General features: G+C 40.9%; 1 protein-coding gene across 2 annotated transcripts in view; it reads left to right on the top strand.

Moving 5' to 3' along the window:
• The window catches only part of CDCP1 (CUB domain containing protein 1), a 48,014-nt gene extending 27,898 nt beyond the window's left edge, over positions 1-20,116 (top strand). For both annotated transcript variants that reach the window (XM_038392774.2, XM_038392776.2), the window contains exons 5-9: positions 8,280-8,507; positions 9,317-9,697; positions 10,205-10,570; positions 15,395-15,479; positions 16,576-20,116. In XM_038392774.2, the coding sequence (XP_038248702.1) occupies positions 8,280-8,507; positions 9,317-9,697; positions 10,205-10,570; positions 15,395-15,479; positions 16,576-17,020 (1,505 nt within the window). In that variant the 3' untranslated portion in view covers positions 17,021-20,116. The remainder of the gene's footprint in view (positions 1-8,279; positions 8,508-9,316; positions 9,698-10,204; positions 10,571-15,394; positions 15,480-16,575) is intronic.
• The last annotated feature ends 2,296 nt before the right edge of the window (positions 20,117-22,412 follow it).

Below are 22,412 nucleotides of genomic sequence, written 5' to 3'. Positions count from 1 at the left end.
GAGTCCTTGAATTCAATGGAAGCACTGTTAGGCCAATATGAAGTGCTTTTAAAAATCCAAATCCTGTTTTTATTGCACTGTATGCCTACTAATCTAAACTAACCTCACTAGAAAAAAAAAGTCCACTTTGTACGTGTACTTAATTAAAGAGAATATGTTCAGATAACGTTAAAGGTATAACTTAAAAAAAAAAAAACAATGGTAAGATGTGCAGTCCATACAACGTATAGGATCAACATCCAACATTTTGGAGACTACTATAATATTCAGACAAAATAATGAACTGTGTTAAAGACAATTCCTGGGGGTTTTTTGGTTTTGTTTTTTTTTAATTTGTCTGATGCTTAGTATTCTTTGAATGGAATTTAAATTTTCTTTTCTTGTTTTATTGTGACTATGCTTGTTTCTGAAAGTACCAGAGATATTAAAGGTCAGAGACTCTTGGATTAGGTGTCTTGACTGTTTTCTAGAGTACATTGAGAGGGATTCTGTGGTTCTATCTAGTTACGAATGAACAAATGAATGCAAGATCTGTAGCTAACAAGGCTTATCAACATCCATGATTTCAGAATAGAGGAGGTGCCCTGACTGGATGATGATGGGTGTGGGCGGGAGTATGTGTTTGAATTTGTTTTATTCTATTTGTCTCTAGATCAGTGGTTCCCAAACTTGTTCCGCCGCTTGTGCAGGGAAAGCCCCTGGTGGGCCGGGCCGGTTTGTTTAGCTGCCGCGTCCACAGGTTCGGCCGATCGCGGCCCCCAGTGGCCACGGTTCGCTGCTCCAGGCCAATGGGAGCCACTGGAAGCAGCGGCCAGTACATCCCTCGGCCTGCGCCGCTTCCAGCAGCTCCCATTGGCCTGGAGCAGTGAACTGCGGCCATGGGGGCCGCGATCGGTGGAACAAGTTTGGGAACCATTGCTCTAGATGGTTGCTGGCTCAATGTTAGCCAAGGAAGAGTTTGAGAGATGGTATAACCATTCTGTTATCATCTGACTTTGTACAAAGGACCTTTTCCTTTTCCTTGGATACAAGTGTGGAGTGTGCCCTTTTGTGAGTCCCAAATTAGGGCTATCACAGAAAATGTGATGGGGATATGGGGTGCCCCGTTCTACCTCTCAGTTCCTCTCAGTATAGATCAACTTCTTGTCTATCATGTGCTGACTCTAACACTAACCTTGTCCTTGCTGATGTCAGCATTGATGATTACTGTTCTGTTCATTCCCTCTGGGGCACTTGGCATTGGCTGTCAGAAGACAGGATACTGGGCTAGATGGACCTTTGATCTGACCCATTATGGCTGTTCTTATGTACTTATGTAGAGGACTGTTGGATTAGTTTAGGATCTCATGGTTTCCATGATAAGAATAGTACTGACCTGTTGGTTTATGTGTCAATGTACAGAGGTGGGCAAATTCTGGTTCTCCAAGTCCCACTCAAAGGCAAACTGTTGTCATGGCATACTTCAGACAGAGGCCAGGTACATCATGGTGGTGTACCTACTGCATTGGCCTAATTTAATTTCAGAATTCTGTGAGGTAAACACAGACAGTGGGTCATTCTGTCAGGCCTTGTAGGACATCATAACTATCTTTTATACTTGACTATAAATAGGTCTCCTAAATTTCCTCTCCCTTTATGACATCCTCATGGGACATTTTGGCATGATGTATGTCTTTCAAAGCATGTGGGGAAACAGTTACCGCATCAATGGTGGGGAAACTGCATTTGGAATCTGACTGATCATAATAGAGAATTTCTGGAAGAGCCATGCAATAGGGAAGGCTAAGAAAACTTTCATGTTCTCCACCATCCATGAGGTTGTGGTGATTGTCCTCATTCAACACGTGCTTGGTGATGTGCAGAATATAGCTCATACAATAAGATAAAATCCCTGCTCTGAGCAGCAGATCAATGGAATTGTTACCAGTAGCAAGCAAGTTAGCTAATGTGGGATGCCTCTACTTAAAAATAAGGCCCATGTTTATTCACTGTGAAGAATTTTCCATCCATTTTATGGATAAGACTGATTGATTGGATATGATCTGCCTCCATGATAGGGCGTACCTGTCGGTAGCACAAACAACATTTTTTTTGAATGAGTTTATTATGGAGATATTTTGGGGCTTGGAGTGCTGCAGTTTATAACCTCCAAAAAGGATCCATGTCTCTTTCTTGCTTTTAAAGAAAGGTTTAGGGACCATTATTGAGAGAGATCAGTAACTCCCTAAGTAGTTGGTGCTAGGATTACTCGAGAGAGAAATTCTCACCCTTCCTCAAGAGCCCATTGTTTGTTTTTGGTGATTTTTTCCAGTTACATCCCTGTCTCTCTAGCTTTCTGGTTTGGGGGTGGTATCATAAAGGTTGTGGGGAAAGGTGTGGAGGTCTCTTTCCTTTAAATTCTAGCAATACGGATTTCAGACAGGATATCATGTGGTTACTGTACTGTTCTTGTTTGGCTGATCTTACCTTTGTCCATTGCTAGGAGGTGTAGATACTGATTCTTTTAATTCTATCAGCAGCCTTGAATCAGACTGGCCTTCCATAGAGGTTGTGTTGGCTCATCTGTGAATCTTGATTGAGGTGAATGGAGGTGTGCTTGAATGGCTCGAACCTTTAGGAGGATGCCCGAGGTAACGATGGGCAGTTTTGCCAGCTCTCTAGTGCAGAGGCGCCGACTTTCTAATGAGCCGGGGGTGCTCGACCCCCTGCTCTGCCCCAGGACCTGCCCGCACTCCATTCCTTCCCCCAAGACAATGGCTAAAATTTTCAGATTTTACCTACATAATGTTGAGCACCAAAGTAAGCTGCCTGATTGTTAAGTACTAAATGCTCACAGCCACCTCACGTGGGTCTTGTGGTTGTGTAGTGCCTCTGAAAATGCAGGCCTGTCAGTCCATACTTGATATAGGTGCTCAGCACATCCTCAATACCTGCATCACAGCCACTTATCCTTCTGGTTGAGGACAACCTTTGGAGTCTCAGTGGTACCACTCAATTGGCCAGAGGAATCATTTAACCGCAGTGCTTTTATCCCTTGAGAGGAGTTTAATTGATTGTTTTACTGCTAAACCAGTCTAGTAGCTCATACCTTAAGGGAGCAGAACTTTAAAAGCTTTCTGTGACTGAATAATAGCTTTTCAAAAACTAGACTGAACTGAACAAAGTAAAAAGAAAAGGAGTACTTGTGGCACCTTAGAGACTAACAAATTTATTAGAGCATAAGCTTTCGTGAGCTACAGCTCACTTCATCGGATGCATTTGGTGGAAAAAACAGAGGAGAGATTTATATACACACACACAGAGAACATGAAACAATGGGTTTATCATACACACTGTAAGGAGAGTGATCACTTAAGATAAGCCATCACCAACAGCAGGGGGGGGGGAGGAGGAAAACCTTTCATGGTGACAAGCAGGTAGGCTAATTCCAGCAGTTAACAAGAATATCAGAGGAACAGTGGGGGGTGGGGTGGGAGGGAGAAATACCATGGGGAAATAGTTTTACTTTGTGTAATGACTCATCCATTCCCAGTCATTACACAAAGTAAAACTATTTCCCCATGGTATTTCTCCCTCCCACCCCACCCCCCACTGTTCCTCTGATATTCTTGTTAACTGCTGGAATTAGCCTACCTGCTTGTCACCATGAAAGGTTTTCCTCCTCCCCCCCCCCTGCTGTTGGTGATGGCTTATCTTAAGTGATCACTCTCCTTACAGTGTGTATGATAAACCCATTGTTTCATGTTCTCTGTGTGTGTGTATATAAATCTCTCCTCTGTTTTTTCCACCAAATGCATCCGATGAAGTGAGCTGTAGCTCACGAAAGCTTATGCTCTAATAAATTTGTTAGTCTCTAAGGTGCCACAAGTACTCCTTTTCTTTTTGCGAATACAGACTAACACGGCTGCTACTCTGAAACCTGAACAAAGTAGTTTCTGTCAGGGCAAATGCAGCAAAAAGCCACATTTAACAAAATCCTCTTTCTGCCTAGATTTCCATTTAGAAAACATTGTGTGGGACCTCACAAACTGAGGCTCTTATCTTGCAGTTAATGGAAGAGGCCCAAAAATAGGTGCAGTGGGACCAAGTCCAAGTCCTCTTCAGTTAAATAGGCACACCTCCTTAGCTCTATCATTTACCATATATCATGACGCTTCCTGAGCAGTGGGAAAAAGCCTTTCTTTACTCCCGCTGGAGGCACACACAGACACACACACCTAGAGCATTCAGTTGATTGGCATTCTGAAAAAGAACAATGTTCTCTGGGTTTAAAAAAAAGCAGAAGTTTCTTACAAACAGCCTATAGTCGCTGGCCTGATCTACGCGGCGGGGGGATGACAGGAATCGATCTAAGTTATGCAACTTCAGCTACAAGAACAGGAGTACTTGTGGCACCTTAGAGACTAACAAATTTATTTGAGCATAAACTTTCGTGGGCTAAAACTTGCTTCATCAGATGCATGCAGTGGAACATATAGTAGGAAGATTTTATATACATAGAGAACATGAAACAATGGGTGTTACCATACACATTATAATGAGAGTGATCAGTTAAGGTGAGCTATTACCAGCAGGAGAGGGGAAAAAAAAAACTTTTGTAGTGACAATCAAGATGGGCCATTTCCAGCAGTGGACAAGAACATGTGAGGAACAGTAGGGGGGAAAAATTGGGTTTTAGCCCAAGGAAGCTTATGCTCAACTTTGTTAGTCTCTAAGGTGCCACAAACACTCCTGGGTTTTTTTTTTTTTTTGCAGATATAAACTAACACAGTTGCTACTCTGAAACTTCACTAAGTGATCGACTTACCGTGTTGTCTTCACTGTGGTGAGTTGATGGCTGCCGCTCCCCTGTCGACTCCACCTGCGCCTCTCATGGCGGTGGAGTACAGGAGTTGATGGGAGAGCGCTCGGGGATCGATTTATCGTATCTAGCCTAGACACGATAATTCGACCCTCGCTGAATTGATCTCTGCCTGCTAATCCGGCGGGTAGTGTAGCCATACCCCCGCGTGTGCCATAGACCTGCAAAGACTTAAATGGCCTGGTATCCTACCTATCTGAGAGACTGCTTAACTCCCAATGCCCTAGTAACACCACTACAGCCAGTAGAGCTGTTTGAGCAGGATTGCACTCTTTATAAAAGAGGGCGAGGGCTATTGGCAGGGCATTCTCTGTGTGGGCCCAGGGACTCTGGAGCTTGTTCCCCATCCCCCAAAATAGCCCATATTTGATGACCAGGCGTTCTGAAGAAATCTTGTGTGTGATAGGGTTTTTAGAGAAGGATAAAGGTCTGTTGTGGGGAGGGAACAGATCATTTTTCTGGATTTTTTTCATGTTTGCCATCCGCTGGCTGAGGCAGATTGTTACCAACTTTTGATTGAAGGCTGCTAGTTGATGTTGTCAATTTATTTGTATTTATTGCAGCTGGCTGTAAATTTTCCAGCAGAACAGTATTTTTCTGTCAGAAAATGATTCTACAGAATCGAAATGTTCTGCATGAACGTATCAATTCCATCCACACTTTTGATGGAAACCAGGCAGGCTGTCCAGCTTACAGACTCCCCAGCTAGCCAGCTGCCCGCTTGGAGGACTCCCCAGGTTCTCTGCCTGGAGGGTGTGTGGTTGTTTTTTTTGTTTTGTTTTGTTTTTTGAAAAACTCCATTTTGGTTCTCTTGAAATAGAATTTTCTAAAATTTCTGTTCCATAGAAAAATTGACATTTCCAACTTATTTCTGATTCAGAATGAAGAGACGTCAGAAATACCAATTCCATTTCATGGAATGGAAATTCCAATGCTCACAAAGCTCTAATATTGTGCTCAGTGGTTATTGTAAATTAAATTACAAATTAGTTGCTCACAGCTTTGTACATGTGTGCATTTTAAATGTCAGATCTAAAGAAATAAGTATTGGAAAGCCCTCTTTTAAACTATATGATCTCAAACTTTAACAGTTTTGCAAATATATCATATTTGGCAGTTTCCCCTCCTCTTTGGACTTTGTTGGCTGAGCTTGATTCTGAAGAGACTCCGGGCAACCAAACAACTTTGTTTACAGCTGAGCTGAAAAAACTTAAATTGTCTGATATGCTTGTAAATGGGGGGTGAAGACAACTTTGTAATCGATGTAAATCTGAGAAATGAGAATTCTTCCATTTCAAATCACTAGTATGTGACCAGTAGAGCTGGTCAGAAAATGAAGAAAAGCTTTAGCAAACTGTTTTTGCAAAACAGTTTTATTTCAATTTTTCAAAATTTCAAAACTACTGTCAGTTCTAATGGCCATTAGTTCTCAGTTGTGGCTCAACATGAGACATACTTTTTGACCTATCTCTCTGTCCTTTCCTGAGTGCCCTTTCAGGAGACAGGCCTAATGCCTGCACTCCTCTCAGGGTGAAATCCCATGATTCGCCCAATTTTCTGCCGGGCTTTTGAGACTACAGCACCGCTGTTTGCCAACCATGTTTCCTGACAGGCCCAGCTGATTTTGGTTCCTGCAAAAAAATTCTCTTTAGGAGCTGTTATCAGTACGAAAATGCAGTGACTCCAGTTAGCTTCTTGAAAACAAAGTACTATTTATACATAGGAACATAGCATTCAGAGAGGCTAAAACAACAAAAGGCCTACATGCATGACTCTCTTACTTAAAACTTAGCAATTCCCTCAATTTAGCAGGCCCCACTTATCCTAAATTCACCACCCACCATTCCTCCACTTTTGGGGATCAGGGTTCCATCTGCATTCCTGCAGATTCTGCCTCTCTGGTCTCTCTCAGCTTTTGTACTGAGCTTTCTTTTAAACTCTTCCAAACCATTTCATTTGCCCCATTGGATTCCAGTCTCCCCTCGCCCAGTTACCAGCCACCATGTTGATCAGAGGGGGTAAAACTTCAAAGGAATTAACACCTGTATTGTTTAAGTACAAGTGATTTGGCTATCTGGACCCATTGACTTTGACTTTGATTCCTGCAATAATGCAAAACCACCTGGCTGACTTAATCCTAGATATCCTTTAACAAGCAGCATCTTAACCATCAAACAGAGGGTCACATAGTAGTCAAAAAGAAATGTACCGCTATCTCCCAAGTTCTTCATTCTCAATTTTTGTTTTTTAAGGCTTAAAATAAAAACAAACAAACCCAAAATGTTAACATCACAAAAAAGTACTTCAGTTCTTTGTGAAAGTAACATCAGAACAGTATTGCTGTAGTTTATGGTATAGATACTTGCATAGAATATCGGGTTGGAAGGGACCTCAGCAGATCTAGTCCAACCCCCTGCTCAAAGCAGGACCAGTTCCCCAATTTTTGCCACAGAACCCTAAATGGCCTGTAATATAGAGAAATTAAATTTAATTAGTTACATAGTACCAGTACTCCATACTTACGCAGCAAGTTTCATCCACAGATCTCAAACCACTTTACATGGGTAAGAAAGCATTATCTCCATTTTACAGGTGGGGAAACTAAGACACAAAAAGGTGATTTTACTTGCTCAAGGTCACACAACAAGTCTGACAGAGCTGGCTGTAGAACCCAGAATTTCTGATTCAGTCTGGTGCCCTATCCACTGGTCTGTTATGACCATTTTATAGCACCTACTGTGAATACTATAGTTGTGACCTAAAGAATTTTCTATAGCAAGCTCCTTATACTCTTGCATAGCCTTTTCACAAGGGACTAGCATACATGGAATTATGTGGGCAAAATATTTTTTGGCAAATAGTAAATTTGCTAAAAAATGCACTTTGGAGGGGCATCAAAACTATTCACAAATTCATATCAAAGTCAGCTGAAAGTTTCATCCAAAAAGAAAAATCTTTTGGAAATATTGAAATATTGGACACTTTCAGAATGAACTGTATTGACATTTCTAAAATGAAATGTTTCAAAACGACATTTCTTTTTCTTTGGGTTGAACGCTTTTTTTTTTCTTTTTTCTGTTTTGCGTTTCAGTGACTGAAACTGGAAAGATTCGGTTTCATTTCAAAATGATATGGATTTTTTTTCTCCAGAACCAAAACAAAATATCAGCTGTTTGCTCAGCTCTACATATGATGTGGAATGGGACTTTGTTATAACAGGCTAACTCCTAACCCAAAAGAACAGTTATTTGTATTGATTCCAATAGTGTAAAAAGTAAATAATGCTTTCCTAGGTAATGTAAAGATAAGTCCAACATCTGATTTTTGGAGAAGAGAGGAATGGGATGAGGTTCCAGTTCACCACATTTCTTTAATTGCTGTGTTGATCTAATTCTTTTTTTTTCTCTCTTCATTTCAGATGTAACATACTTGATTGACTTAATCAAAGAGAGGGACATAAGTATAACCATACAGCCAAAATCACCACACAGTGAGCATCCTTTGCAGTTTGAGCCAGAATGTTTGATATGTAAAGATCCTAGAACCTGTGAACGTAATGTAACTTTAACATCAGGCACCATTTACAGGATTTTCTTCCTGTGTTATGATTTGGAGAATCTGAGGATCACAGCTGAAAAAACCATAGGTATGACAAGAGCCTTGTATTTTGTTACCTACAGAAGGATTCTACATGTTCTCATTTCCACAGTATTCTACTGAAGGTTCAGGCTTGTAAATCCTGTCTTTCATTTGTGCTTAAGTGTAGTTGGCTTGCAGACAGACGCTGAACAAATAGGTGGTGGGTACAGTAAGTCAGTAAATAAACCAGTTTGTGTTTAAGATGTAGGGATTTGGTGACAGACAAGAACAGCATAGCTAGTCCCTGGAAAAATTCAATCCTAGCACATGGAAGACAAGCAAGTGAGAGGGAAACTTCTTGCTTAGTGCTGGAACCTGTCTTAGGGCAGAGTGGTAGCAAAGCTCTCCTTCAAACATGGGCAGGTGGCATCCACACTTCTTATACCAGATGTTTACACAATTCCATGGAAAATCCCATGAAGCGTGTAGAACAATGGTGCTGGGAAATAATATCCTGTGTGCTGACCAAGTGCCATCAGGCAAACTCTGTGCATTTGTATTTCTCAGTTTCCCTTAATGTCTTGTAACAGTCAGGAGAAACACACTCATTTTATTAATGGTTACTAGTTACTACAGAAAATATAGTGGGAAAGGTGAGTATATGGATGTACTCTATAGTGCATCCCCACAGGACCAGAGCTAATGGGGAATTTGAGTTATTTCCATCTTTCAGCACATATATCCCCAATACCAAACAATGGAACTCTTGTTTTGTGTTTGTACAGACCTAAGCACTCCAGCACATAGCAAAACCTCATTTTAATAGCTCTGCTCAATGTAAAAGTATAACAATAATCTGTGTCTCTATGACTGCAGCCTGTTGGGATCTCAAAAGATGCCAAAAGAAGATCTATGACCTCACTGTGCCCAGGGCTATTTCCCAGCTCCCAGTTCGGCTGGATAAGTTTATTTGGAAGCTATTGGCTCCAGAAGAGATCAATGTGGAAATAATGTCTCCATCCTTGAAGCTACAACAACATATCCAAGAGCAGAGGTGCAATACAAGTTACAGCTATGGCATTGTCAGCACCACCAAGGGAAAGGATTTAAACCTTGGTATATTCTGTCCTGGTGGATCCATTGAAAAGATTCAGATGAGAGACAATATCACCATATCCCTAAAAACATTTGGCAGAGGATTCCTCAATGAGTCTCTTAATCAGGATCTGAAAATGTCTTTTGTGCCATTTATTAAAGGTAAGGTGGAGGTCTGTTCCATCAGTCCATTCCCCAACTCCTTCAGTATATCCATTAACAAACAACCATTGTACATCCGATAATAATATAACAGGAGTTAAATTTCTTAGCGTCCAATTCCAATGTCATTACTTGAGCAAAGCTTCCTTTGAATCAATGGGAGTTTTGCCTCGGTAAGAAGGGAATAAAAACTTCAGACTTGGAGTTGTAGGTCGGTAGTTATGTGGGAAATCCTGCAGGTAAACCATGTTAAACTGTATTACACAAAAATGGTGATAAGTGACATGTTACTACTAATGAGATATTGTGACTTTCTTCTGTATGAATCACTAGTCACCATTGTAAGTGATGCATTTTATTTTAGAAAAGAGTGGCTAAGTAATGTATTTAAAGAGAAAGCTAAGAGCAGTGGCAATACTATGTATACAATTAAAAAAAAGGAGTACTTGTGGCACCTTAGAGACTAACAACCTATATGTATACAATCTATCTCTTCCTGTACTACAGAGGAATGTATCTTCACTGTGATCCCAGACCCAAAAGCGCAAGTTTACCTACAAACCCCTAACTGGCTCGAGGGTTTGCCTCCTTATGTCTCAGTGTCCTGGAACATCACAGTCCCCAGTAAGCAAGTTGCTCGCTTAGCATTCTTGAAGGAGCGGATGGACATTGCTTGTGAAACAGGGCGCGCCTATGTCAACATACAGGAACAGAAACCAGAGGCTGAAGAAACTGTGCGCCGTGAAGATGAGCTGCTTCCTGAGCCTCTGCATATGTATCACAACTTCTGGGTAAACATCTCTAACTGTAAACCAGTGAATAAGAAACAGCTGAGCCTGCGGTTCTGGGTGACATTTGTCCCACAAAAGACAGGTGAGTTGCCACTGTCTTTCTGTACTGAGGGAGGATCATGCTCTGGTGTTTTCTGTCCACAGCTGTGGATGTACTTGTAGACTATTTGCTTCATCAATTTGTTGAACACAGAGATGCTTCTCAGCAGCTTTAAAAAACTGCAACTTTTTCTACGGTTTGTAGAATAAAGCATCAGATGCCTAAATCTATCAGGATCCTCTTCCTTTTTTGGATTTATTCTCTTGGTAAACAGTCAAAAGAAGTAGAAAGTGTTAAAATGCAGAAGAGATTGAAGTAGCAGAATTGTGAGAGATGATTCTGAACTTAGTTGAAACGGGAATGTAAAACTTTATCTTGGAATTTATACATCAAGATACAATCTGTATTTCAGACACCATATTAGAGAGCATTTAGGAATATATAGATATATATTCCTAAATGCTCTCTAATATATATTAATGATTAGATGTTTTCAATTGCAGTATCAGTCTTGTTTTTCAGTTTCCTCTTTGCTCTATTTAGCTCAAAAGTAAGTAAGGGGAGGATGTACTCTTCTTAATGGAAGATGGACAAAAGAGCTGCAGCCTCCTGTGGGATTAGACTCCAAGTCTGAACATTGGTATTTGGATGTGCAAATTTCAATGGGGCTGTACACTGGTCCTCACAATCGGAGCTAAGAGATTATGACTGAAACCAAACAATCCACTGTACAATCATAAAAAAAATTCAAATAAAATTAAGGACAATACCTAGAATCAGTTCCCTGAATCGTAGAGCTTTTTATTAAGTCAGCCTTTGCTAACTAAATTTGGTAACCATTTTAAGCATTGGGAGAAGGCTGAAATAATACTGAAATCCTGAAGTCGCAGTATGTATTTAATAACTGAAAAACAAAACAACACACACAGTTAAGATTGGCAAACGAAAAAAAACAAGCCCCACAGAGTGACACATGGGTAAGGACTTCTTAAAATCTCATTGTATCCTTTCTTCCAGCTGCCTTTCCTCTTTGTAAGATGTCTAGTTAGGCACAAATCCAGCAATCTGATCTGGTCAGGACCCATGGATCCTTACAGTCACATGGATCTGATTGCAGAAGTGGGGCCTTAATCTGTATGCTACTTGGTATAGAAACTTAAATTGTGTGTCTGTAAAAGACCTGGCATGCTTTGGCACTGTGTAAGGTACCTCTTAAATGCACATTGTGTGTGTCTGCCTGCCTGCTTTTTAACAAGCATGAATGAGAAAATGTGGCATAGAATTATTTCTGGAATGGCTACTAATATCACTCCTAATTAGTATTAATCATAAAATCCCTGCACTTTGACATACCTGAACTTCAAAAATCTTTGAAAGCCATAGACACTTACTTTAAAAGATTTTTTTTTTCTCCCTTGTCAAGGTTCCTTCCCCACTCTGAACTCTAGGGTACAGATGTGGGGACCTGCATGAAAGACCCCCTAAACTTATTCTTACCAGCTTAGGTTAAAAACTTCCCCAAGGTACAAACTTTGCCTTGTCCTTGAACAGTATGCTGCCAACACCAAGCGTTTTAAACAAAGAACAGGGAAAGAGGCCACTTGGAGACATCTCACCCCAAAATATCCCCCCCAAGCCCTACACCTTCTTTCCTGGGGAAGGCTTGATGATGATCCTCACTAATTGGTACAGGTGAACACAGACCCAAACCCTTGGATTTTAAGAACAATGAAAAATCGATCAGGTTCTTAGAAGAATTTTAATTAAAGAAAAGGTAAAAGAATCACCTCTGTAAAATCAGGATAGTAAATACCTTACAGGGTAATCAGATTCAAATCATAGAGAATCCCTCTAGGCAAAACCTTAAGTTACAAAAAGACACAAAAACAGGAATATACATTCCCTCCAGCACAGTTTATTTTACAAGCCATTAAACAAAAGAAAATCTAACGCATTTTCTAGCTAGATTACTTACTAACTTTACAGGAGTTGTAAGGCTTACATTCCTGATCTGTTCCCGACAAAAGCATCACACAGACAGACAGACACCCTTTGTTCCCCCTCCCCTCCAGATTTGAAAGTATCTTGTCCCCTCATTGGTCATTTTGGGTGAGGTGCCAGAGAGGTTACCTTAGTTGCTTAACCCTTTATAGGTGAAAAGGTTTTGCCTCTGGCCAGGAGGGATTTTATAGCACTGTATACAGAAAGGTGGTTACCCTTCCCTTCATATTTATGACATCCCTAGACATCAGTAATTGTCTAGATCTAGTGTTTTGTTCTTAATGCCCTAATTCTTCCCAGTCCATCCACACAAATTAAAATTTGCTTATGAATTTGGAGGACCTTCCTTGCTCAGACAGAATCTAGAAACAAAGTACGTGATTGACATCTGTCTCTGATATTTCATACAATGAAGATCATTAGCACTTGCATAGTACTTTTAATCTTCAAATCATTTTACCAACATTAACTAATAATTGCAATAGTGCTGTGAGGTAGGTAATAACTATTTCATTACTCTCATTTTTAAGGATGGAGAAACTCAGGCAGAGAGACTGGGTGTTTTGCCCAAATCTGCAGAAATAATCTTTCAGCTAGGATTAGAACTCAGGAAATCCTGGTGTCTTGCCCTCTCCTCAGACTAGACCACACTTCTTTCTGATTAGTATTATTCCTTGAAATCAGAATATCAATATCATCATCGTCCTAATATACCATGCCTTCCATTTTCAAAGCTCTGCTGCAAACTCTGGTATCTACCATGTACGGGGCAGCACCAATGGTAGCAAATTTGTGAGTCATATCCATTTACCTATATTGTTGTACACAGTAATGCCATACATCTACCAGAGGCTGTGTGTGCGGAGAGAGACAAGAACTAATTGCTAGGAAATTAGGTTTGTAAGGGAGGATCTGTCTAAATGAAAGACACACCATGTACTGTAAAAATACTACTCTCTCAGCTGGAAATGAGGCCTACAGTATGTAATAAATCTTTGATTACTCATGTTTGGGAGCTCACATAAGGAAGAACTTCTTGGATGAGTTAAATTGTATGATCAGGTCGCTTACAGCGCCTCAGCTGTGCCACTGTAGCGCGTAGTGAAGATGCTACCTACGCCAAAGGGAGGGATTCTCCTGTCGGTGTGGGTACTCCACCTCCCCGAGAGGCGGTAGTTATACCGACCTAACTCCCGATGTAGACAGTGCTATATCAACAGGAGAGCTTCTCCTGTTAACATAGCGCTGTGTATACATCAGGAGTTAGGTTGGTATAACTACATTGCTCAAGGGTGTGAATTTTCCACACTTCTGAGCAACAGTTCTACTGACATACGTTGGTAGTGTATACCAAGCCTAGGTCTGTGACCTTGGGAATTAAAATTTCATTAGACCTTTGTATGCCTTCTGGGTATGTTGATTTAAAAAAAGAAATCCTTAAATACCATGTAGAAAAACAAATGTAGTGGGCTTTTTTTAAGCTACTCTCCACATTTAATGAACAGGTAATGTTCTACACTGAAAGGTAGGTTTATAGAGACTCCAGAGTCTGGGACTTGCTTTCAGAGTGTACAATAGTTAAAGCATTACCTCTGACTAAGTATACCTATATAAAAACAAAATTAAATCCTGCTATCATATGGTCTGCTTGCCAACTGTCAATTCTGTGGTAGCTGATAAAAAGTTGCCGTTGAATTTTCAATCATCTGGCAAACTAAGATCAATAACGACTCTTCTGTGCTCCTCCAGATTGAAGTCCACAATGTGTACTAAGGCATGTTCTCTGACACACTTGCTTCTAAGGCTATGTCTACGCTGGCAATTGAACGACAAAACTTTTGTCTTTGAGGTGTTAACTTCTCCCTCCCCCAAAAGACACAAGTTTTGCTGCGACAAGTGCCAGTGTGAACAGCGCATTGTTGGCAGGAGAACCGACAAACCGCGGCTACACTGTGCAACTTCTAGGGGCATGGCTGTGGCGACACAGCCATGTAGCTAAAAGCTGTATAATATAGGCCTAGCCTAAGAAGTGCCTCTCCACTGAGATTCATTCAGTGGCAGAATTAGGATTAGGATTTGGGAGTTCCTTGCTCCAACTCATGTCCAATCTACAAGAACTTCCGGCAAGTCAGGATAAAATGTAGTCCACCTTATTCTTCAGCTTCAAGGCCCCAATCATGCAAAACCCTCATGTCTGCAAGTAGTCCTGTTCAGCTCAATGGAAGTACTTGCATTCATAGCTGTGCATGTGTTTACAGAATTGAGGCCTAGCGCAAGAGTTGGCAATGAAGATTAGAACAGATTACATCACCTTCTATTGAACCTCTAATTCTTTTCCTCTTTAGTTCACACTTCATTGCCTTTAAACTTATTTCTTTAAATGTGTTTTTTCCTTCTTAAACTTTTTTTTGCTTTAATTCAGTAAAACTTCTATAGCTCCATTCCTATAAACTCCTGCACCCTGGGTACATTGACCTGCTTGCTTGCTTGATTTTGTGAGGCTTTCATTTATGGCACCTTAAAGATCTGTCGGGTGGCTTTTTGTTTGTTTGTTTGTTACTTACATCTTTAAATAGGTTGAAGGAGAGTTAATGAAATGATCCTGCTATTTCACTCTTTTGCTGTTGGAGCCTTTTCCCTTCCTCTTCACACATGTGTTTAATCAGTCAATCAGATGTAAGTAAGTGAGATGTAGGAAGTAAGTGTAGAGGCACAAGAATTGGCTGATTCTCTGTGCAGACCTGTTATGTTAAGCAGCAATGATGCAAGTCAAGTATGGCAGCTAGATTTCAATAGGTTAACTGTGGTTGCATATTGTTGAATGACTTTATTTCTCTTCCTTGCATCTTTTTTTTTTTTTTATAGATCTGACAGTGATAATTGCTATGGTAGTTGGTGTGGCTGCAGCGCTCTCAATTATCGGAATCATCATATGCTGCACTAGGAAGAGGTATGTTCATTACTCAAGATGCTGATTTAGGCAGATTAAGAAGCAGTTTTGCTAGGGGTACCATTCCTCTTATTTAACATATTGGATAGGTGGTCCTTGAAAAAGGGTCTGGAGCGTGCAGTGGAAGGTGTAGGATAGACAGGCACAACGGGTTACAACTAAAAAGCTTAAGACTCTTGCAACAATATTGTAGATCACTTTATTAATGCACTTTGCACTACCATAGACTTCTGATTTTTGTTTGAATGTGTTAAGGTAGATATCACCTGAATTTTATTAAAGATTTGTTTCCAAATTAATTTGGCGGCTTTCCCTGAAAGCAGTGTACAGTCACTATTCAGTCAAGTGTCCCCTTCCCTTTACCGATATCTCATAAAACAAGTCAGTTTATGCATCAATGCGTTGCACAGCATTCAGTCAGGAGCAGATTTGATTTCCTAATTCTGGGTGATTTAAGGAAGTCATATCACGATGAGTCAGTAATGTTTCTCATGGTTATAGGTAGCTACTGTATACAGATAATACAAACTGAAAACCTCTTTAGTACATACTTGCAAGAGAGTGGGATAGAAAAAGGCCAAAATCAATCAGATCCATCCAGCTTCTAGCACTAGAGGATTCTCTCTTGGTTTTTGTGGCCTGGGAGGAGTAGTTTTAATTAAAGTTGAGTCCTGAAAGAAGGAACCCAATTCTGCAAATACTCATAACTTTACTCGGATGAAGCCAATGGGGATACTTGTGCACATTAAGTGTTTGCAGGATTTGGGTCCTCATTTGTAAACTGTAATGAAGATGTTCTAGGGGTGGTAACTAGAGCTCTGCAAAATCATCTCCCTTGGAACAAGCTAGACGATAGTAGGACTTTTCACTAGCTTGGGTGTAAAAAATTGGGGCACTTAGTCCTAGGGCAATGTTTCTAACTGTAAACTCCTTTACTACTTGCGAACAAGCTCCTCTGCCCTGCAGAGAAAATACTTGAGGCATAGGCTTGATGGAAATATAAAAATAAATAGATATTGCCTTACAGAGTTTGAATACACAAGTAACATATGGATTTACAGTTTTTACTCACTTTTTAATTTTTGTTTCATAACAGGAAGAAGGAAAGCCAGACTCCTGAAGTGGGTACATATAATGTCAACATCAATACCCAGATGCCTGGAAGACAGGGCTTATTCAAAAAGAGGAGGCAAGAAAATGACTCCCATGTCTATGCAGTCATTGATGATGCCATGGTGTATGGAGATTTGCTGAAGGAATCCAATGGATCAATCAATCCAGAGGTAGATGTGTACCAGCCTTTTGATGGGCCTATGGGTGACACACCACCTACTCCACCTCCCATCTCTTTCAAGAGAGCCACTCAAATATCAAACTCTGAGGAACTCCCCTTCTGCCCAGAGAGGGACAATGAACCATACACTTTTGCACATCACAAACCAGAGGAGACCAGGAGCAATGGAGACACAAGTGTGAACAGTACTGGAGATGTGGGCATGTCCTTGTTGGAAAGTAAAGAACAAGGCGGCTTGGTGGAATGACTTATGCCAAAGGAATGACTTTGGTTTGGAAACGAGGGTGACACTGTGAAGAAAAGTGATCTCATATGCTGTAGAAAAATCAGAAGAGATTTATTGTTTTAAGCGTGGATAGACATGGATTGTTTTAACCTCAACTGCTGATGTTTTCAAATTTTAGAATGAACCTTTAGGAAACCTATCAACAGTTCCTGTACCATCCATGAATGCAAGTACTTCTCTTTTGGAAATGGAAGCAAAGATATGCTTCCTCTTCTATCATAAAGCCAGAGGGAAAATGGATTTTCAAAAGCTCAGGAACTGAACGGAACTGGGAGAATATTTGCTCAACAGTTTCTCTCTTCCAAGTAATTCCTCCTTTTCCTGAAGATTGTTGGGTGTTGATTGAAGATGTATCCCACACCACTGACTCAGGGCAGCTCTGAAATCTATGGAATAGTCTTACTAGAAGCTGGATTTCTTCCCTAAAGTCGGAGCATAGGAAGCGGTATTGTATGCCAGTTCTTCTCCCTTCATCTCCTAGTTTAGCAGCAAGCATAATACTCTTTTGTGTATTTGTTTTAAAAAAAATTATCATTTTTGAGAGCTTAAAAAAAACTTGCACTCCCGCTCTGATGGCTGTAGGGTTCAGGTCTCTTATTCCACTATACTTTCTTGTTCCAGTAATGACAGAAGGTGCTCTAAAGAAATAATAATGGCATCCCATCTGCTACTAATGCTTTGCACTTGACCTGAAAGAGAGATTTGTTTATTGAAGGAAGACAAATATTGAGGTGGAAAAATGTGTTCCATTTCCAACATGCAATTACTCTGTCAGACCCCTGTGCAAAATGTATGAATTAATCCACAAAGCAGGCCTAGGTATTTACTGGAGTTTTAGTGTTGGATTTACAACAGTGCCTGAATGATGCAGGAGCACAAGTCTTGTGGGTATTTCCACAGAAATGGTCAGAGGCCTAGCTACTCGTGTATACACAAATCAGGCACTTGTATATGTACAATCACGATTACGTGCACACTTTTGCATATGGTACTAGAGCGAACTACTTGGAGATCTGGCTCTGCTTGTCACACTATGAATGATCTCTTGCATACCAATATTTGAAGGGCAACGTAACTTAGAAGAAGAAGAAACTATATAAACTTATGCACAGTAACTGGAGATTTCAAGCAACTGTAACCGTCTATGACTGAAATCCTGGCCCAATTGAAGTTAATGGGGATTTTTCTGTTGACATCAACAGGGCAAGGATTTTCACTCTCTGTGCTAAATATTTTATCATAACTCTTCTTGATAAAATAACAATACCATTTTCCTTGAATCAATATCCATTTCATACTTACGTTGCATCTGAAGCAGTTTTATCATAGAATTTCTGTTAACATATTGTGAGACCCCTGTCATCTGAGAGTACTTTTAATTGTGTCTTAGGGAGATTAAGTGGTTATATGTTGCACTTGAGTGGAGAAATGTGTATTCTTATATCCATCTCCTCTTTTGTTGTTGGGATCACATATGTCAAGGTACAGTAGAGCATTTAAATGCCATGTGAGAACTTAAATTATGCTATTCTGCCTTGATTCCTGCAATAACTACAGTTATTTTTCTCAGGCAAATAACTTCCACAATATATTTTTCTTGGGGCAATTCAATTCTGTCTCCAACTGGTCAATGTTACTTAATTTCCATCTTTTTTGGGAAAGGGTTGCGGGGCTCTGTAGAAATATTCAAAACCCTGTTATCCATCTGCATTAATCTTTGCAATTTATTAGGCAAGAAACTTTAGTTCTTATTCTGGCGAACAAACTGCAAAGCATATGACATAGGCCAAACTTTTTCTATTGCCATCTTTTGATTTTGAGGGAAGAATGTGAAGGTCGAGTTATCCAACTCTTCTGGTGGCTGTATGGTTTTTACTAGATATAGTTTAACTTTTTGGTTGGTATGAAATCAAAGTTACAATGTGTTTACCATGGTTTGCAATTCTCTCTTTGCCAAGTTTGGACTTCTCTGCATTTCCTTTGCTGCATTAAGTATAGGAATTGAAACATTGGCTCAAGTTTCATTTTTGTTAGGAGAAATTGTAGTTTTTAAAAAAATATTACAATAAATAGAACTAAACTGTGAGCACAAACTGGAATAGTTACCAGGGCAATTTCATGCCTTTTGTTTCTTCTTTCTTTCTTTTGTAAATTGGGTTTTGAAGTAGCTAGAGTGGCGCTAAATGAGAGCTTCAGAATCTTTTCCCCTGAGCAAGCTGGAATGATCACTTGGGCAGTTCAGAACTTAAAGGACCTCTGCAATTCTGCTACCCTATGGCATTAGTGCTATTCACATGAACCACACAGGAGTGATCAAGGAAATCTGGTAGGGATTTGACATTTTAGTGTATGCCAATACGGCACTTAAGTTACATGAATCCAATAGTTCTCCTGTAAGATGATTTCTGGGTTAAGTTTCCTTTTCCAGGGAGAAGGGAGGAAGAATTCTATCAACTAGCATATAAAGATTCAATCCTGCAGACCTTACGCCAGCAAAACTCCCATTGACTTTAATGAGGGTCTTGTCTATTCAAGGAATGCAGGATCAGCCTTGTGTATTTTTTGTATCTGACAGCTTGTAGTAAAAAGAATCCCAGGCAACAAGAATGTATTTCTGTAGAACAAAGTTTACAATGATAATAACTTATTCACTGAATGTATATATCTATTTTGTTTTACAGCTATGGTGGTATACTGTTAATTTCCTTTTTAAGAAAGAAATGTTTTAGATACGTATTTTCATATTTTAGGTGTTTCTTTTGTAAAATGTTTGTATGCAACAGAATAAATGATCCAACAGTGCCTTACTAAGACCATACTGTTTGTAATTATTTAAGCCAAATTGACACAGGCATTGGGTTCCAGTGTAATCATTTCTGGAGGGGAATAGCGCAAAAGTATACCTTGCTGCAAGCATCTGATCCCAAAGAGAGCCTTATTACAATGTATGACATTTGTGGTTTTGATTACAATAATTTGTATGGAGTCTGTATCCATAGCTGCTTTCTTGTTTTATTGGTAAGTGCATTTTGTCCTCCTTACACAGCCTGCTTGAAATCCCTGGAGACTGAAGTTTGGTTTTTATCTGCAGAATAACTACAGGGTAGGCAATGACAATTCAAGCTTTCCCCACCTCACCTTCACAATTGGCCTTAACCATGACCTAGTCAGATCACCTCTACTGATGAGAAGGAAGTTGAGCTGACATGTCCAGTCAGTCCTTAACCCCTCTGAGATTGCAAATTGTTGTTATTATTGTTATTATTATTATTACTATTTATTTAGAATGCAGACACTTGTCCACTAGGAACTGGACAGAGATTGCTGTCATCTCACGTGAGCCACCAAACAGTTTCTGTGCAGTAATGACACCTGGTCTCTACTTATCTGTGCCAGATTTGAGATCTTAAACTTTCTGAATCCTGTTAAGCGTTAATTCTGTTGTTTAGTCCCCTGAGATAGTTATGTTGCTCTGAGCCTAGATCCAGCTTTCTTTTAGACCAGTGGCTCTCAACCTTTCCAGACTACTGTACCCCTTTCAGGAGTCTGGTTTGTCTTGTATACCCGAAGTTTCACCTCACTTAAAAACTACTTGCTTACAAAATCAAGTCCTAAAAATACAAGTGTCACAGCACTCTATTACTGAAAAATTTCTCTCAGATCCAGAGAGAGCAGCCCCTGTCCTGGGAGCAGAGCTGCAGCCCTAAAGCCAGAGGTACAGCCCAGAGAGAGCAGACTTGCCCTGGGAGCAGAGCTGCAGCAACCAGAGCCAGAGGGGCAAGAAAAGCAGCCCAGGAAGCAGGTCAGTGCTGGGAGCAGAGTCACAGAAGCAGCCTGCAGAGCAGACCTGTCCTGGGAGCAGAGCTGTAGCAACCAGAGGCGGGGGGCCAAAGTAGCAGCCCAGGGAGCTGGAGGCAGAGCAGCAGCAGCAGTGCAGAGACAGAGTGGAGCTGGAGCTGAGGCAGTGTGGTGGATCTGGGGCTGGAGCAGTCCGGAGCTGGGTGTGGTGAGCCACTGGGGAGACCCAGGGGGACCCTGGGCAGCAGGCCCAGTACATGGAGACACATCAGCAAAGAGGCTCTGCAGGCCAGGCTTGGATCGTAACCCCGACAGGGCGGGGGCAACACTGGGAAGAAGGGTCCTACCACTTAGAGCCTGAGAGCGTGTGGCCACCACCAGAGCAAGTGTCCAACCCACAGCATCCCTGCAGCACAGCCAGGGCCGGAGAAGGCGGCCTGGGACTTGCAAGGAACAGGCTGTGAACTGCCCGGACATTCCAGAGATACTGTTGTGATGTTCCCTGCCACAGAGCGGGGTGATGTGTTTCCTTTAATCTTTCCCATTTTTCCTTATTCTTTTTAAAATTAATTGTTGATTAATAACTTGCATTTGCTTTAACTTGTATATAATAGTCAGTGAAGTGCCCAGTGCAGAGAGAGTCCCCCGGAGTGGGGACACCCTAGCCCCTGTCCTAGGTGACCACAGCAGGGTTGGGGGTCGAGCCCCCCAGGAATCCTGGGCCCAGCCTTGTTGGGGTTACGAGGACTCTGCCAGACAGGAGAGTGGAAGCGGAGTCCTCAAGGGCAGGGAGGCCATTGGGTAAAGGAAGTGGGAGCGAGGACTCAGATCCTTTCACTAGCCCATTTCACTGGGGTAGTGTAGAAGCCACTCTGGGGTAAGTGAGGGATGGTTGAGATGCATGGTCCTATCAAAATTGATGATCCACTGCAAGGCTGCTCAGCCAGCAAATGTTCCTCTGTCCCACTAGGGGGCCAGAACAAACCCTCTTACTCCTCTGGGTCGGGCTGGAGCCATCTCATTCTTGTCTGACTGACGCTCTCCTCATGTTGAGATACAGTCACCCTGCCCTATACAGCTCAGGCTTTACACCATTTACGGTTAGGTACAAGGGAAAACTAGAATGTGTTTCCCTGCTGCTCGCTTATCTAGCCACTCACAGCAGCGGAGAAACAGTTCCCTGGTGGGACTGATCAGAGGAACACTGACAGAACCTCATGCCTTTTTGTCAAAATGAAGTCAATTTTGTCAAAACTTCTATTTGGAAGGAAACCAGAGAAAAAGTTCTGGCAATAGGGAAATGTCCTGTTTTGACACTGTTGGAACTGAACACTTTGATATTTTTTTGTTTTGAAATGACTTTTCAAGGTGTGTTTTTTAAAAATTTGGTATTATATATTATAGTACAAATCAAAAGTCAAAATAGAAAAATTTTGATTCACCTGAAATGGGAAAAAAATGTGGAATTTTCCTTCCTGAAGAATTTTGAAATGGGGGCAAGGGCAGTTGTTCTGATTAGGAACAAAGCCAAATTTTGAAATCTTTGAAATTCTTT

This window comes from Dermochelys coriacea, chromosome 2 (assembly GCF_009764565.3).
Source record: "Dermochelys coriacea isolate rDerCor1 chromosome 2, rDerCor1.pri.v4, whole genome shotgun sequence".
Taxonomy (NCBI): Eukaryota; Metazoa; Chordata; order Testudines; family Dermochelyidae; genus Dermochelys; species Dermochelys coriacea.
Note: the sequence above shows the minus strand (reverse complement) of the source record. Positions and strands in the feature narration are given on the sequence as shown.